At 37.3% G+C, this 16,280-nt stretch overlaps 1 protein-coding gene across 3 annotated transcripts in view; it reads right to left on the minus strand.

The window, feature by feature from the left end:
* The window catches only part of LOC123524655 (protein zyg-11 homolog B-like), an 87,123-nt gene that overhangs the window by 6,823 nt on the left and 64,020 nt on the right, over positions 1–16,280 (minus strand). Inside the window, exons 9-13 of one of the 3 annotated variants that reach the window (XR_008370241.1) lie at positions 15,403–15,470; positions 6,301–6,430; positions 1,629–1,681; positions 560–707; positions 143–240 (exon numbers count right to left, since the gene is read on the minus strand). Coding sequence is in view for 1 of the 3 variants with exons in the window: in XM_053538636.1 (XP_053394611.1) it covers positions 143–240; positions 1,629–1,681; positions 6,301–6,430; positions 15,403–15,470 (349 nt within the window). In the remaining 2 variants the exon portion in view is untranslated. Of the gene's footprint in view, positions 1–142; positions 708–1,628; positions 1,682–6,300; positions 6,431–15,402; positions 15,471–16,280 lie in introns of all 3 variants that reach the window. The other 2 variants (XR_008370240.1, XM_053538636.1) reach the window with 2 other exon arrangements.

Below are 16,280 nucleotides of genomic sequence, written 5' to 3' on the forward strand. Positions count from 1 at the left end.
AAAGACATATGCAACACAAACTTTTAAGCACTTTGTATCAAGTGAAAGTTGTGAAAGTGCCATTCTTTCAGTAATACAACTCCTGTCGATGTCATGTGATCAAAGAATCTCATTTACAACAGCTTAAAACAATATTACGTACCATTCTTTGTACAGACATGCAGAATAGCCCACACTGCCCACAGCTGAACTGCAGGCATATCTCTAGACCTCAGTAATGGAACAAATGGGCTGAATGACCTGTAATATATAAATTCATACTTCATCTCAACATACTGGTAGGTAAACTGTGTGAAAACATAGACAAAACATTAAGCTGCGACTCGAGCAGAGAACCAGCTGTTAACATATGAAGTGGTAACAGAATGAAAGCAGATTCCTGTAGGACCAGGAACCAAAACACCAGATTATACAAACTGAATATCAGTGCAGTACCGGTAATTATTATGATGGGCATGTATTTTAACAGAGCAATTTTGTTTTAAAGCAAACACAAACACATGGGGCAGAACTATTTGGCTAACTCTTTATGCTGACTCTCAGTGTGTTACATGCTCACATGTGCTGAATGACAATGGATGTTTGGTTTAACTGATGAACAGGACTCTCCGAATTTGAAGGTCTGGACAGTGTACTTTTTTGCACGACTCCTTACAAAAATCGCCAGTCTATAGTTTCACCATATGACTGTTCCAAATTCGATAAGTCTAAAATTTAAAAACAAATTTCTTATATCACAAAATAAAGCAATGAATGTTATGCCAATCAACAGTCAAAACCTATTGACCGTCCTATGGATCTCCGTCAAAAATTTGAATACTGACTGGCATGACATTCAATAAGTACAGTAAGTACAACATTCTGAGTTATATTTTATGTGAGTAATCTGATGTAACCCATGGTTTTTCCTTTTATTATATACCTATATAAATTCTGTAAAAAATCGGCTTGTATTTCACAATTAAATATGAAGAGACAGACAAAAATTCCGTATTGTACCTTTTAAATTCCGTATTGTACCTTCTGTATTGCATGCTGCCGGACTATTTTCATTAATATGCATCCGACACATAACTATAAATAGCGCACATAAAAACATCACTAAGTTCCATTTAATATCGATAAACATTGAAGATTTCGTTCAAGAACAAAACAAGAATCAAAATGGTAAAGGTATATAATAAAAGGGTCATTATAACAGTAGCCAGATCTGGGATTTTGTATTCGGATCTCGTGGATTTTGCAAGGTCGGATCATACTCGGTGCTTGCGCGCCTCATGAGATCCAATCTAGCAAAATCCACTCGAGCCGAATACTGCATCCAAGATCAAGCTACTGTTATAATAACCCTATTATATTGTTACTCTACAATAAAGCGACAACAAGGGCTGCAAGCCATTTCAATTTACATATGCAAGGGTTGCACTGACATTAAAAGTGGTAGGCAAAAAATGTGATTTTACATGTCTGTCTATGTAAGACCAGAGTTTGCCCTACCCTCTGGAGAAACAGACAGAGACAGAGAACACTGATAAGGCTTGGTATCTAATTCCCTTGCTGTCCCCGATTTGGGAGATTTGGGAGGATACGTAAGACCCTTATAAAATTTTGTCATGAATCAAGCATACCTGTATGCCACCATTTCTCCACTGGGCTGCTTCCATTTTAACACCACATTATACTGAAAACAAGACATTAATTTTTGTGAACCTGATCTTACTGCAATCTTGTTAGATACACAACTAAATGTCAGTCTTACTGAACAACTGCTTACATGGTTTTAGTCATTCTTCAACAGTATTTCAGTTAAATAAAAAATACTCATTCAACTTGACACTGTTTAATTGCATTGTACAAGATATATGACTTGAATGCAGTCAAATAACCAAGTAAAACATCTGCCCCATAAAGACCTCTGCTTTTCCCTTAAAACTGTTCAAAAAGTAATAAAAATATTACATACCTACTCAAGCATAATAAAAACACATGGAAAAGCGATATTACAGACATTTTCTTTCCAAAATATGGAGATGCCGAGTTCAATTCCCTTTTGACTACAATAGCTACTTGTAAAACACATATGCCCCCTTGATGGACTGTCCTATTTTCAGCCTCAAGATCATTATAATCTTGACTTTTGACATATTGATCCTCAACATAATTGGGGTCATCTATCAACCACAGACAATCCTTCTTCTTTAGTAATTGAGCTGAGACCTTTTTCAGTCTTGACATCACTTTGACCTTGACCTTTGACCCACTGATCTACAAGACAATATGGGTCATCCCCACAGGCAGTCATCCTATGAAGTTTGCAGACTGTAGGCCAAAATGTTCTTTAGTTATTGATCAGAAATAGTTTCAGTCCTGAAGGCAATGTGACCTTGACCTTGGACCTACTGAACACAAAAGGAATAGGGACATCTACTGATCACAGGTAACCATCCTACAAAGTTTGACTATTTTGTGACCAAAGCATTCTATAGTTATTCAACATAGACCAATGGTGTCCTGACCAATGGACAGACAGATCCGCAGACAATGAGCAAACAATGTATCCCCTCTTTTTCAATGCAGGGCATAATACAAAGTACTAATGCATTAGAAAGTTGTCCATAAAATAAACTAGAACTGTCACAGAAGTGACTCATACCCCCACCATACGGTCTTGTCACAGAAGAATGGCAACCATAAGGAATCTTAAAAATACTTTGGAGTACTTCATCCTGGGCTTCCACATATAAGTAATACTAGTATAATACTAGTATAGTAATACTAGTAAATATATTAAATCTCTAATATTAGAGATACACTAAAAGTGAATACAAAAAAGTGTCTTACCGACCCATGTTACCACGGAAAAATGTTTTTACTTTTTACATAGGACTTATAATAAAAAAGTTAGAAAAATACCTAAAATATTGAAAATCTAAAAATAGGATTTCTAAAAATAGACTAATTCCTGGAATTTAAGAGGAAGAAACTCAGTACAAAGGTTAAAAAAAGGTTACTTCCCTTTGGCTCTAAGCCAATCAGAATGAGATATAGTGAAAATACATCAAAATTAACCTTAAATTCTAGGTAAAAGGGGACACAATTCAAGAAAAATAGTGTCAGAGTTATGCACCTTGTGTCACATGATGTGGGTGATGAGGTGGAACATCTATTTTAAGTTTGAATCAAATCCATTCAGTAGTAATTGAGATATAGTGAAAATACATCAAAATTAACCTTAAATTCTAAGTAAAAAGGGGCATAATTCATGAAAAATTGGTGTCAGAGTTATGCACCTTGTGTCACATGATGTGGGTGATGAGGTGGAACATCTATTTTAAGTTTGAATCAAATCCATTTTGTAATAATTGAGATATAGTGAAAATACATCAAAATCAACCTTAAATTTAAAGTAAAAGGGGACATAATTCATAAAAAATTTATGTCAGAGTTAAGCACCATATGTCACATCATCTGGGTGATGAGGTGGAACAACTATTTTAAGTTTGAATCAAATCCATTTAGTAATAACTGAGATATAGTGAAAATACAACAAAATTAACCTTAAATTCTAAGTAAAAGGGGACATAATTCATGAAAACTTGGTGTCAGAGTTATGCACCTTGTGTCACATGATGTGGGCACATGATGTGGGTGATGAGGTGGAACATCTATTTTAAGTTTGAATCAAATCCATTCAGTAGTAACTGAGATAAAGTGAAAATACATCAAAATCAACCTTAAATTCTAAGTAAAAAGGGGCATAATTCATAAAAACAAGAGCACCGCCTTGCGGGTGCTGATGCTCATCTGATTTTTTTTGTATAATAGAAATATTGTCCTACCCATGATTTTCTAAGTCTAAAAAGGGCCATCATTCTTGCAAAAAGCAGGATAGAGTTATGTTTCTTGATGAACAGTGTCCACTTATGATTGTGAAAAACTGTTGCAAGTTTTAAAGCAATAGCTTTGATAGTTTATGAGAAAAGTTGCCTTAAACATAATACTCAACTAAGAAAATGATTTTCTAAGTCCAAAAGGGGCAATAATTATTGCAAAAAGCAGGATGGAGTTATGTGCTTGCTGTACAGGGTCAGCTTATGATGGTGAACAAGTGTTGCAAGTTTCAAAGCAATAGCTTTGATAGTTTAAGAGAAAAAGTTGACCTAAACATAAAACTTAACCAAGAAATCTGATATTTTCTAAGTCCAAAAGGGGCCATAAATCTTACAAAAAGCAGGATGGAGTTATGTTTCTTGCTGTACAGGGTCAGCTTATGATGGTGAACAAGTGTTGCAAGTTTTAAAGCAATAGCTTTGATAGTTTAGGATAAAAGCTGACCTAAACATAAAACTTAACCAAGAAAACTGATTTTCTAAGTCCAAAAGGGGCAATAATTCTTGCAAAAAGCAAGATGGAGTTATGTTTCTTGATGTACAGGGTCTGCTTATGATGGTGAACAAGTATTCCAAGTTTCAAAGCAATTGCTTTGATAGTTTAGGAGAAAAGTTGACCTAAACATAAAACTTAACCAAGAAATCTGATATTTTCTAAGTACAAAAGGGGCCATAAATCTTGCAAAAAGCAAGATGGAGTTATGTTTCTTGCTATACAGGGTCAGCTTATGATGGTGAACAAGTCTTCCAAGTTTCAAAGCAATAGCTTTGATAGTTTAGGAGAAAAGCTGACCTAAACATAAAACTTAACCAGGCAACGCCGACGCAGACGCCGACGCCGACGCCAACGCCGACGCCGACGCCGACAACCGCTCAAGTGATGACAATAACTCATCATTTTTTTCAAAAAATCAGATGAGCTAACAAGAGCACCGCCTTGCGGGTGCTGACGCTCATCTGATTTTTTTTGTGTAATAGAAATATTGTCCTACCCATGATTTTCTAAGTCTAAAAAGGGCCATCATTCTTGCAAAAAGCAGGATAGAGTTATGTTTCTTGATGTACAGTGTCCACTTATGATGGTGAAAAACTGTTGCAAGTTTTAAAGCAATAGCTTTGATAGTTTATGAGAAAAGTTGACTTAAACATAATACTCAACCAAGAAAATGATTTTCTAAGTCCAAAAGGGGCAATAATTATTGCAAAAAGCAGGATGGAGTTATGTTGCTTGCTGTACAGGGTCAGCTTATGATGGTGAACAAGTGTTGCAAGTTTCAAAGCAATAGCTTTGATAGTTTAAGAGAAAAAGTTGACCTAAACATAAAACTTAACCAAGAAATCTGATATTTTCTAAGTCCAAAAGGGGCCATAAATCTTGCAAAAAGCAGGACACAGTTATGTTTCTTGCTGTACAGGGTCAACTTATGATGGTGAACAAGTGTTGCAAGTTTTAAAGCAATAGCTTTGATAGTTTAGGATAAAAGCTGACCTAAACATAAAACTTAACCAAGAAAACTGATTTTCTAAGTCCAAAAGGGGCAATAAATCTTGCAAAAAGCAAGATGGAGTTATGTTTCTTGATGTACAGGGTCTGCTTATGATGGTGAACAAGTATTCCAAGTTTCAAAGCAATAGCTTTGATAGTTTAGGAGAAAAGTTGACCTAAACATAAAACTTAACCAAGAAATCTGATATTTTCTAAGTACAAAAGGGGCCATAAATCTTGCAAAAAGCAAGATGGAGTTATGTTTCTTGCTATACAGGGTCAGCTTATGATGGTGAACAAGTATTCCAAGTTTCAAAGCAATAGCTTTGATAGTTTAGGAGAAAAGCTGACCTAAACATAAAACTTAACCAGGCAACGCCGACGCAGACGCCGACGCCGACAACCGCTCAAGTGATGACAATAACTCATCATTTTTTTTCAAAAAATCAGATGAGCTAAAAATGGTGTCAGAGTTATGCACCTTATGTCACATGATGTGGGTGATGAGGTGGAACATCTATTTTAAGTTTGAATCAAATCCATTTAGTAATAACTGAGATATAGTGAAAATACAACAAAATTAACCTTAAATTCTAAGTAAAAGGGGACATAATTCATGAAAACTTGGTGTCAAGAGTTATGCACCTTGTGTCACATGATGTGGGTGATAAGGTGGAACATGTATTTTAAGTTCGAATCAAATCCATTTGGTAATAACTGAGATAATAGATTTCGGGACGCGACGGGACGGGACGGGATGCGACGGGACGCGACAAAACTGACTCCTATATACCCCCCTCAAACATGTTTGGTGGGGGTATAAAAATTTGGTTAAAAAAAACCTTGAGGCATTTGAAAAAGCGTAAATGACAGAACTAAGAAACATTTAACTAAATACAGTAATACTGTGACACATTCCCCTACCAATTCCTGAAGTATGTCCGCCCTGTCTGTACCAGCAATTAACCAGTTTTGAGCTCCGTCACTTGCTAGATGAGCAACTATACCAGCAGCAAAATAACTCACATCAATCTGCTCTGCTTGTAACAGACGCCTGCAGAAAAGAATTTTCAAGACATGTATCTAAAACTTAACAAATTCAACCGATAAAACATGAACATTTCCCTCTTGAATAATGATTTCACAGTTTTTTTAAATAGGCTTATTAAATTTTAATGGATTCAGCATTCAGAAGAAGACTAGAATATTAGTTTACATGAATTTCTGCAAAATTACAGCTGGATTACATTTCCACTATCTCTTCAACTTTAATACGAGCTGGCGGAAAGGATAGTGCACTTGTCTATTCGAAAATGTTTGTCAATAGAGGAATAACAAGAGCTGTCACAGGACACAGCGCGCTCGACTATATCGATGCTGGATGGTGAAACTGGGCACGAGCTGTCACTGGAGTGTTTAATGACTCCAATTGTGGATGAAGATATTGCACTATAGCCTGAGTCTATGTCAAAAATATCAACTTAAAGTAATAAGAGAGGTAAAGATAAAATGTATCAAAACACTATATAAGTATATCCTAAGCAAAAAGGGGCATAATTCATTAAATATTGGTGCCAGAGTTATGCATCTTGTGTCCTATCGTGTGGGTGATGATGTTGAACAACTATTTTAAGTTTGAATCAAATCCATTCAGTAATAAGAGAGACAGAGTGAAAGTGCATCAAAACTTTAACCTAAAATTCTAAGTAAAAAGGGGGAATAATTAATGAAAAATTGGTGCCAGAATTATGCACCTTGCGTCATATGGTGTGGGTGATGATGTTGAACAACTATTTTAAGTTTGAATCAAATCCATTCAGTAATAACAGAGACAGAGTGAAAGTGCATCAAAACTTTAACCTGAAAATCTAAGTGAAAAGGGGGGATAATTCATGAAATATTGGTGCTAGAGTTATGGCCCTTATGTCAGATGATGTGGATGATGATGAGGAATAAGTATTTCAAGTTTGAATCAAATCCATCAAGTAATTACAGAGATAAGTTGAAAAAAGAGAAAGTGCACCAAAACTTTAAACCAAGGTTGGGACGTGGAAAGACGCCGACGCCGGGGCGAGTAGGATAGCTCTCCTTATACTTCGTATTGTCGAGCTAAAAATGACAGAAAATATTGAATGCAACAGAAAACTTGTACAGATTATTAGCTCACCTGTCACAAAGTGACAAGGTGAGCTTTTGTGATCGCGCGGTGTCCGTCGTCCGTCCGTCCGTGCGTGCGTCCGTCAGTAAACTTTTGCTTGTGACCACTCTAGAGGTCACATTTTTCATGGGATCTTTATGAAAATTGGTCAGAATGTTCATCTTGATGATATCTAGGTCAAGTTCGAAACTGGGTCACGTGCCATCAAAAACTAGGTCAGTAGGTCTAACAAGAGGGCCATGATGGCCCTATATCGCTCACCTGTTATCATTGCACTTGTGGACAAGAAGGTCCTCAGAAAAAATATCTAAGTCCAAAGGACAGGAACAACAAAGGGAAGAAATTTAACCAAAAAGAAAAAAAAATTCTTACAAGGCACAGATATGTCAAAATACACCTAAAAATTGGAGGTGCCATCCATGTTGTACCACAGAAAAGTGGTCTCGGTTTTTCCCTATGGCCAATAATAAAAAAGTTACTAAAAATAAGCTATTTATAGTAATGTAAAAGGGAAGTAATTAAAAAAAAAAATTATTGTAAGTGAACAAAAGAAGGATCTGCCAAATAAATCTGTTGACATAAATGAAATTTCAGATCAGTATCTTCATTAGTTACGAAGATATACCCGTTTTAATTTGAAATAAAGGGAGGTAATTTGACATAAAATCAGTCCATAGTTATCTACCCTGATTGACTCAGTCCAACTAATGACAATAATGAAATTTCAAGTAAGTCCTATAAGTACTTACTGATATAAATCCATTTTGATTACAATCAGGGGAGGTAATCAGACATAAAATAACTCTGGAACCTACGATTGGATCTGATTTGTCATGGAATCCAAGATTTATTGTTGTTGAAGATATTTTGGAAGTGTGTATCAAATAAAACCATAAATGAAGTATCTATATGGCTGCAAACCCCAAAATAGGCAATTTTGGACCTTTAAGGGGCCATAACTCTATGACCCATGATGGAATCAGGTCAGTTCAAGAAAGGAACCAAGATCTTGTGGTAATACAAGTTGTGTGCAAGTTTGGTTAAAATCAAATCATAAATGAAGCTGCTATTGTGCAGACAAGGTCAAAATAGCTAATTTTGGCCCTTTCAGGGGCCATAACTCTGGAACCCATTAAAGGATCTGGCCGGTTTAAGAAAGGAACCGAGATCTTATGGTGACACAAGTTTTGTGCAAGTTTGATTAAATTCAAATCATAAATGAAGCTGCTATTGTGCAGACAAGGTCAAAATAGCTAATTCTGGCCCTTTCAGGGGCCATAACTCTTGAACCCATAATAGAATTTCGCCAGTTGAAGAAAGGAACCAAGATCTTACGGTGATACAAGTTGTGTGCAAGTTTGGTTAAAATAAAATCATAAATGAAGCTGCTATTGTGCAGACAAGGTCAAAATAGCTAATTTTGGCCCTTTCAGGGGCCATAACTCTGGAACCCATAATGGGATCTGGCTGGTTCAAGAAAGGAACCAAGATCTTATGGTGACACAAGTTTTGTGTAAGTTTGATTAAATTCAAATTATAAATGAAGCTGATATTGTGCAGACAAGGTCAAAATAGCTAATTTTGGCCCTTTCAGGGGCCATAACTCTGGAACCCATAACGGGATCTAGCCAGTTCAAGAAAGGAACCGAGATCTTATGGTGATACAAGTTGTGTGCAAGTTTGGTTAAAATAAAATCATAAATGAAACCACTATCGTGCAGACACGAAATTGTTGACGGACGCACGCACGGACGCACGGACTGACGACGGACGACGGACGAAGGGTGATCACAAAAGCTCACCTTGTCACTATGTGACAGGTGAGCTAAAAATAGAAAAACCTTGTGACCTCTCTAGAGGCCATATATTTCATAAGATCTTCATGAAAATTGCTCAGAATGTTCACCTTGATGATATCTAGGTCAAGTTTGAAACTGGGTCACGTGCAGTAAAAAACTAGGTCAGAAGGTCTAAAAATAGAAAAACCTTGTGACCTCTCTAGAGGCCATATATTTCACAAAATCTTCATGAAAATTGGTCAGAACATTCACCTTGATGATATCTAGGTCGAAGTTCGAAACTGGATCACATGCCATCAAAAACTAGGTCAGTAGGTCTAAAAATAGAAAAACCTTGTGACCTCTCTAGAGGCCATATTTTTCATGGGATCTTCATGAAAATTGATCAGAACATTCACCATGATGATATCTAGATCAAGTTCGAAACTGGGTCACATGCCGTCAAAAACTAGTTCAGTAGGTCAAATAATAGAAAAACCTTGTGACCTCTCTAAAGGCCATATTTTTCATGGGATCTGTATGAAAGTTGGTCTGAACGTTCATCTTGATGATATCTAGGGCAAGTTTGAAACTGGGTCACTTCCGGTCAAAAACTAGGTCAGTAGGTCTAAAAATAGAAAAAGTTTGTGACCTCTCTAGAGGCCATATATTTCATGAGATCTTCATGAAAATTGGTCAGAATGTTCACCTTGATGATATCTAGGTCAAGTTCGAAGTGGGTCACGTGCCTTCAAAAACTAGGTCAGTAGGTCAAATAATAGAAAAACCTTGTGACCTCTCTAGAGCCATATTTTTCATGGGATCTGTATGAAAGTTGGTCTGAATGTTCGTCTTGATGATATCTAGGTCAAGTTCGAAAGTGGGTCACGTGCCGTCAAAAACTAGGTCAGTAGGTCAGATAATGGAAAAACCTTGTGACCTCTCTAAAGGCCATATTTTTCATGGGATCTGTATGAAAATTGGTCTGAATGTTCATCTTGATGATATCTAGGTCAAGTTCGAAACAGGGTCATGTGCGGTCAAAAACTAGGTCAGTAGGTCTAAAAATAGAAAAACCTTGTGACCCCTCTAGAGGCCATACTTGTGAATGGATCTCTATAAAAATTGGTCAGAATGTTCACCTTGATGATATCTAGATCAAGTTTGAAACTGGGTCACGTGCCTTAAAAAACTAGGTCAGTAGGTATAAAGATAGAAAAACATTGTGACCTCTCTAGAGGCCATGTTTTTCATGAGATCTTCATGAAAATAGTGAGAATGTTCATCTTGATGATATCTAGATAAAGGTCAAAACAGGGTCACGTACCTTCGAAAACTAGGTCAATAGGTCAAATAATAGAAAAACCTTGTGACCTCTCTAGAGACCATATTTTTCAATGGATCTTCATGAAAATTGGTCAGAATTTTTATCTTGATAATATCTAGGTCAAGTTCAAAACTGGGTCACATGAGCTGAAAAACTAGGTCACTATGTAAAATAATAGAAAAAACGACGTCATACTCAAAACTGGGTCATGTGGGAAGAGGTGAGCGATTCAGGACCATCATGGTCCTCTTGTTTTATCTCTGTGAATGTGAGGGGGAGGGGGTAATGTTGAGTTGGACATGTAATAAAAACAATAAGGAGTCAAAATTTTGAACGAGAATGGGCAATGAAACAAGAGGACCATGATGGTCCTGAATCGCTCACCTCTTCCCACATGACCTAGTTTTGAGTATGACGTCGTTTTTTCTATTATTTGACATAGTGACCTAGATTTTGAGCTCATGTGACCCAGTTTTGAACTTGACCTAGATATTATCAAGATAAAAATTCTGACCAATTTTCATGAAGATCCATTGAAAAATATGGTCTCTAGAGAGGTCACAAGGTTTTTCTATTATTTGACCTTTTGACCTAGTTTTCGAAGGTACGTGACCCTGTTTTGAGCTTTACCTAGATATCATCAAGGTGAAAATTCAGATCAATTTTCATGAAGATCCATTGAAAAATATGACCTCTAGAGAGGTCAAAAGATTTTAATAATTTTAGACCTACTGACCTAGTTTTTGACCGCAGTTGACCCAGTTTCAAACTTGGCCTAGATATCATCAAGATGAACATTCAGACCAACTTTCATACAGATCCCATGAAAAGTATGGCCTCTAGAGAGGTCACAAGGTTTTTTTATTATTTGACCTACTGACCTAGTTTTTTAAGGCACATGACCCAGTTTCAAACTTGACCTAGATATCATCAAGGTGAACATTCTGACCAATTTTTATGGAGATCCATTCACAATTATGGCCTCTAGAGAGGTCACAAGGTTTTTCTATTTTTAGACCTACTGACCTAGTTTTTGACCGCACATGACCCTGTTTCGAACTTGACCTAGATATCATCAAGATGAAAATTCAGACCAATTTTATACGATCCCATGAAAATATGGCCTTAGAGAGGTCACAAGGTTTTTCTATTTTTGACCACTGACCTAGTTTTTGATGCACTGACCACTTTCGAACTTGACCTAGATATCATCAAGGATGAACATTCTGACCAATTTTCATGAAGATCTTTTGAAATATATGGCCTCTAGAGAGGTCACAAGGTTTTTCTATTTTTAGATCTACTGACCTAGTTTTTGAGGGCACGTGACCCAGTTTCGAACTTGACCTAGATATCATCAAGGTGAACATTCTGACCAATTTTCATGAAGATCTTTTGAAAAATATGGCCTCTAGAGAGGTCACAAGGTTTTTCTATTATTTGACCTACTGACCTAGTTTTTGATGGCACGTGACCCACTTTCGAACTTGACCTAGATATCATCAAGGTGAACATTCTGACCAATTTTCATGAAGATCTCATGAAATGTATGGCCTCTAGAGAGGTCACAAGGTTTTTCTATTTTTAGACCTACTGACCTAGCTTTTGACCGCACGTGACCCAGTTTCGAAACTGACATAGATATCATCAAGTGAACATTCGACCAATTTTCATACAGATCCATGAAATATGGCCTTTAGAGAGGTCACAGGTTTTTCTATTATTTGACCTACTGACCTAGTTTTTGAAGGCCGAGGACCCAGTTTCGAACTGACCTAGATATCATCAAGGTGAACGTTCGACCAATTTCATGACAGATCTTGTGAAAATATGGCCTTTAGAGAGGTCACAAGGTTTTTCTATTTTTGACCTTCTGACCTAGTTTTTGACGGCACGTGGACCGCAGTTTCGAACTTGACTGAGGTTATAAGGGAGAGTGCATCGGAGATGTAAACGGCTAATGAGAGTAAAGTTTATGTGAACCATATTTGTAGACTTTGATAGATATTGACCATTACGCAGTTTGTGGCCTAGGATTAAGGGGGGAGCCTTGAAAAGTGTAGAACCATTGAGTTGTAAGATATATCGCAGTTGTGCTAATTAAAAGCCTGAAGTCCTTATTGGCTTCTGAAAAATAAGGTTAGACTTGTACTGTTAAAGGTTAAAGAGACATGGCTTTTTTCGTATTAATCAGTTCTGTGCAGATGTCAATACTGTGAGCAGACTGAGCTCTTCAAGACAAACAAGAAGAAGCTAACTGGCTCAATGGGTTAGATCACTGGTTCACTGGGTTACTGTTACAGTGTATCGTTTTGTAGTTCACAATGTTTCTACCATGGATCAATGGGATAATCTAGATTACTTGTTTCTTATTACAGTCTATCATTATGTAGTTCAAGGACTCGGCACAAAACCAGGGATCTAATTACTGAAGTAGAAGGTAAAGGTTGCAATGTAGAGGGGGGCCCTGGAGGTCCTCCCTGTTAGAACTTTACTTGTTACAGGTAAAGTAGCTGGGGCTTCAGACCAAAGCTGGGGGAAATCCCTATCCCCAGGCCCTTAACGAAACCCCTGAAAACTAGTCTATGACTATGCAAATCAAAAGCAGACTCTGTTCCCAACTTTCCCTCAAGTAATAATTGTGAAAACAACATTATATAACTACACAAGAGCTGTTCGTAAGACAGCCAAGCTCGACAATTTGAAATATTGTCCCAGAAGCAGGAAAATATAACCCAAAAAGGTTAAATATCAAAAGAGTTTTAAGTTCAAAAGAGGTAACTAATTTGACCAAAATGAAGGTCAGAGTTATGGGGCTTGCTGCTATCAATTAGTTTTATAACTCCGAAGGCACATGTGAAGTTTCAATTCAATATCTGCATTAGTTTTGGAGATAATAACTTGCATGTAAAACTTTAACCAGAATTTTCTAAGTCCAAACAAGAGCTGTCTCCATAGGATGACATATGCCCCCGATGGCACTTTGAATGAGTAGTTATGGCCGATGTTAGAGTTTAGGACCTTTGACCTACGGAGCTGGGTCTTGCGCGCGACACGTCGTCTTACTGTGCCCCACATTCATGTGTAGTTATTTTAAAATCCATGCATGAATGACAAAGATATGGACCGGACACGCCCTTCAATGCACTATCATGAAAAATGACCTTTAACGTCTAAGTGTGACCTTGACCTTTGAGCTACGGACCTGGGTCTTGCGCGCGACACGTCATCTTACTGTGGTACACATTCATGTCAAGTTATTTGAAAATCCATCCATGGTTGACAAAGATATGGACCGGACACGCCCATCGATGCACTATCCTTTAATGTCTAAGTGTGACCTTGACCTTTGAGCTACGGACCTGGGTCTTGCGCGCGACACGTCGTCTTACTGTGGTACACATTCATGCCAAGTTATTTGAAAATCCATCCATCGATGACAAAGATATGGACCGGACACGCCCATCAATGCACTATCCTTTAATGTCTAAGTGTGACCTTGACCTTTGAGCTACGGACCTGGGTCTTGCGCGCGACACTTCGTCTTACTGTGGTACACATTCATGCCAAGTTATTTGAAAATCCATCGATCGATGACAAAGATATGGACCGGACACGCCCATCAATGCACTATCCTTTAATGTCTAAGTGTGACCTTGACCTTTGAGCTACGGATCTGGGTCTTGCGCGCGACACGTCGTCTTACTGTGGTACACATTCATGCCAAGTTATTTGAAAATCCATCCATCGATGACAAAGATAAGGACCGGACACGAAAATTGCAGACAGACTGACAGACCGACAGACGGACAGACGGTTCAAAAACTATATGCCTCCCTTCGGGGGCATAAAAAGGGCATAATTTGCCCAAAATACATGTCAGAGTTATGGGACTTGACCCAGTGTGGTTGGTAATTGATCTAGAAAAAGAAAAAAAAGTTTCAAATCTATATGCCTTTTAGTATTAGCTTTATGTACTTGCACGCAAAACTTTTACCAGGATTTTCTAAGTCCAAAAGGGGGCATAATTTGCCCAAAATACATGTCAGAGTTATGGGACTTGACCCAGTGAGGTTGGTAATTGATCTAGAAAAAGAAAAATAAGTTTCAAATCTATATGCTTTTTAGTAATAGCTGTATGTACTTGCACGCAAAACTTTAACCAGGATTTTCTAAGTCCAAAAGGGGGCATAATTTGCCCAAAATACATGTCAGAGTTATGGGACTTGACCCAGTGAGGTTGGTAATTGATCTAGAAAAAGAAAAAATAAGTTTCAAATCTATATGCCTTTTAGTAATAGCTGCATGTACATGCACGCAAAACTTTAACCAGGATTTTCTAAGTCCAAAAGGGGGCATAATTTGGCCAAAATGAAAGTCAAAGTTATGGGACTTGCTGCTATCAACTAGTTTTATAACCCCCAAGACACATGTGAAGTTTCAATTCAATATCTGCACTAGTTTTGGAGATAGTAATTTGCATGTAAAACTTTAACCAGAATTTTCTAAGTCCAAAAGGGGGCATAATTTGCTCAAAATACATGTCAAAGTTATGGGACTTGACCCAGTGAGGTAGGTAATTGATCTAGAAAAAGAACAAATAAGTTTCAAAGCTATATGCCTTTAAATGATAGCTGTATGTACTTGCATGCAAAAACTTAACCAAGGTGTGACGCCGACGCCGATGCCAGGGTGAGTAGAATAGCTAGACTATTCTTCGAATAGTCGAGCTAGTAATCTAAATAAACAGAAAGTGAACATACTTTGCAATCATGAGAAAATCTTCCCTCATCAGAGCCATTCTAAACGACTTCACCTCGGCAATATTGTTCTGAAAAAAACAACAACAATAACACCATTTCATACCCATATGAAAATAAGTAAACCAGCATGTCATACCTGTCTTGTTGAAAATTTTCCTTTGACTTTTAAGCAGTTCTCAGAATCTTTACATATCTACATCAATTCTATTAGTTTTGTGAAAAATCCATTTGACTTGCACATTTTCCATTGTAGACGTGAGCCATTTTGAGCCACTGTTTATCATTTTCATTATTTGTTTTATCCTTACTGCACTTCCTGTTAACACCTAAGAGCACTGTTGTGCAGAGCAAAATACATTGAAAGCAATGTGTCTTTCAAGCTTCAGGATCATAGGTTAAAGCATTCTGAGGTTACTGAGTGGAATGACTGACAGGCAACCAGTATCATCACATTAGACATCCATCTTAACACTTAGATTGACAGTGACCATGAACTCTTGACTAAGAAACCTCAAAATCAAAAGTGATCCATGGTGACTATTCTTTTTGTACTAACAGTCACAGTGACCTTGACCAAAAGCCCTCAAAGTCGTTAAGAGTCATTCATTTCCCTTTAGCAATGTGCCGCCAAGCTTGAGGGCAACAGTTCAATCATTCTCAAAGTACTGAGGAAACAGTTTTTGTACTAAAAGTCGCTATGACCTTCACCTTTCGCCCTATGATTTCAAAACAGATAGGGGAAATCTAATGTACATGAGCAATATGCCTGCCAAATTTGAAATTAGCAGGTTAAGGAATTCTCAAGATACTTTTATATCAACAGTCACTGAGAGCTTTATCTTTGATCTACTGACCTCCAAATCAATAGGGGTCATCCA

This window comes from Mercenaria mercenaria, chromosome 3 (assembly GCF_021730395.1).
Source record: "Mercenaria mercenaria strain notata chromosome 3, MADL_Memer_1, whole genome shotgun sequence".
NCBI classification, from domain to species: Eukaryota; Metazoa; Mollusca; class Bivalvia; order Venerida; family Veneridae; genus Mercenaria; species Mercenaria mercenaria.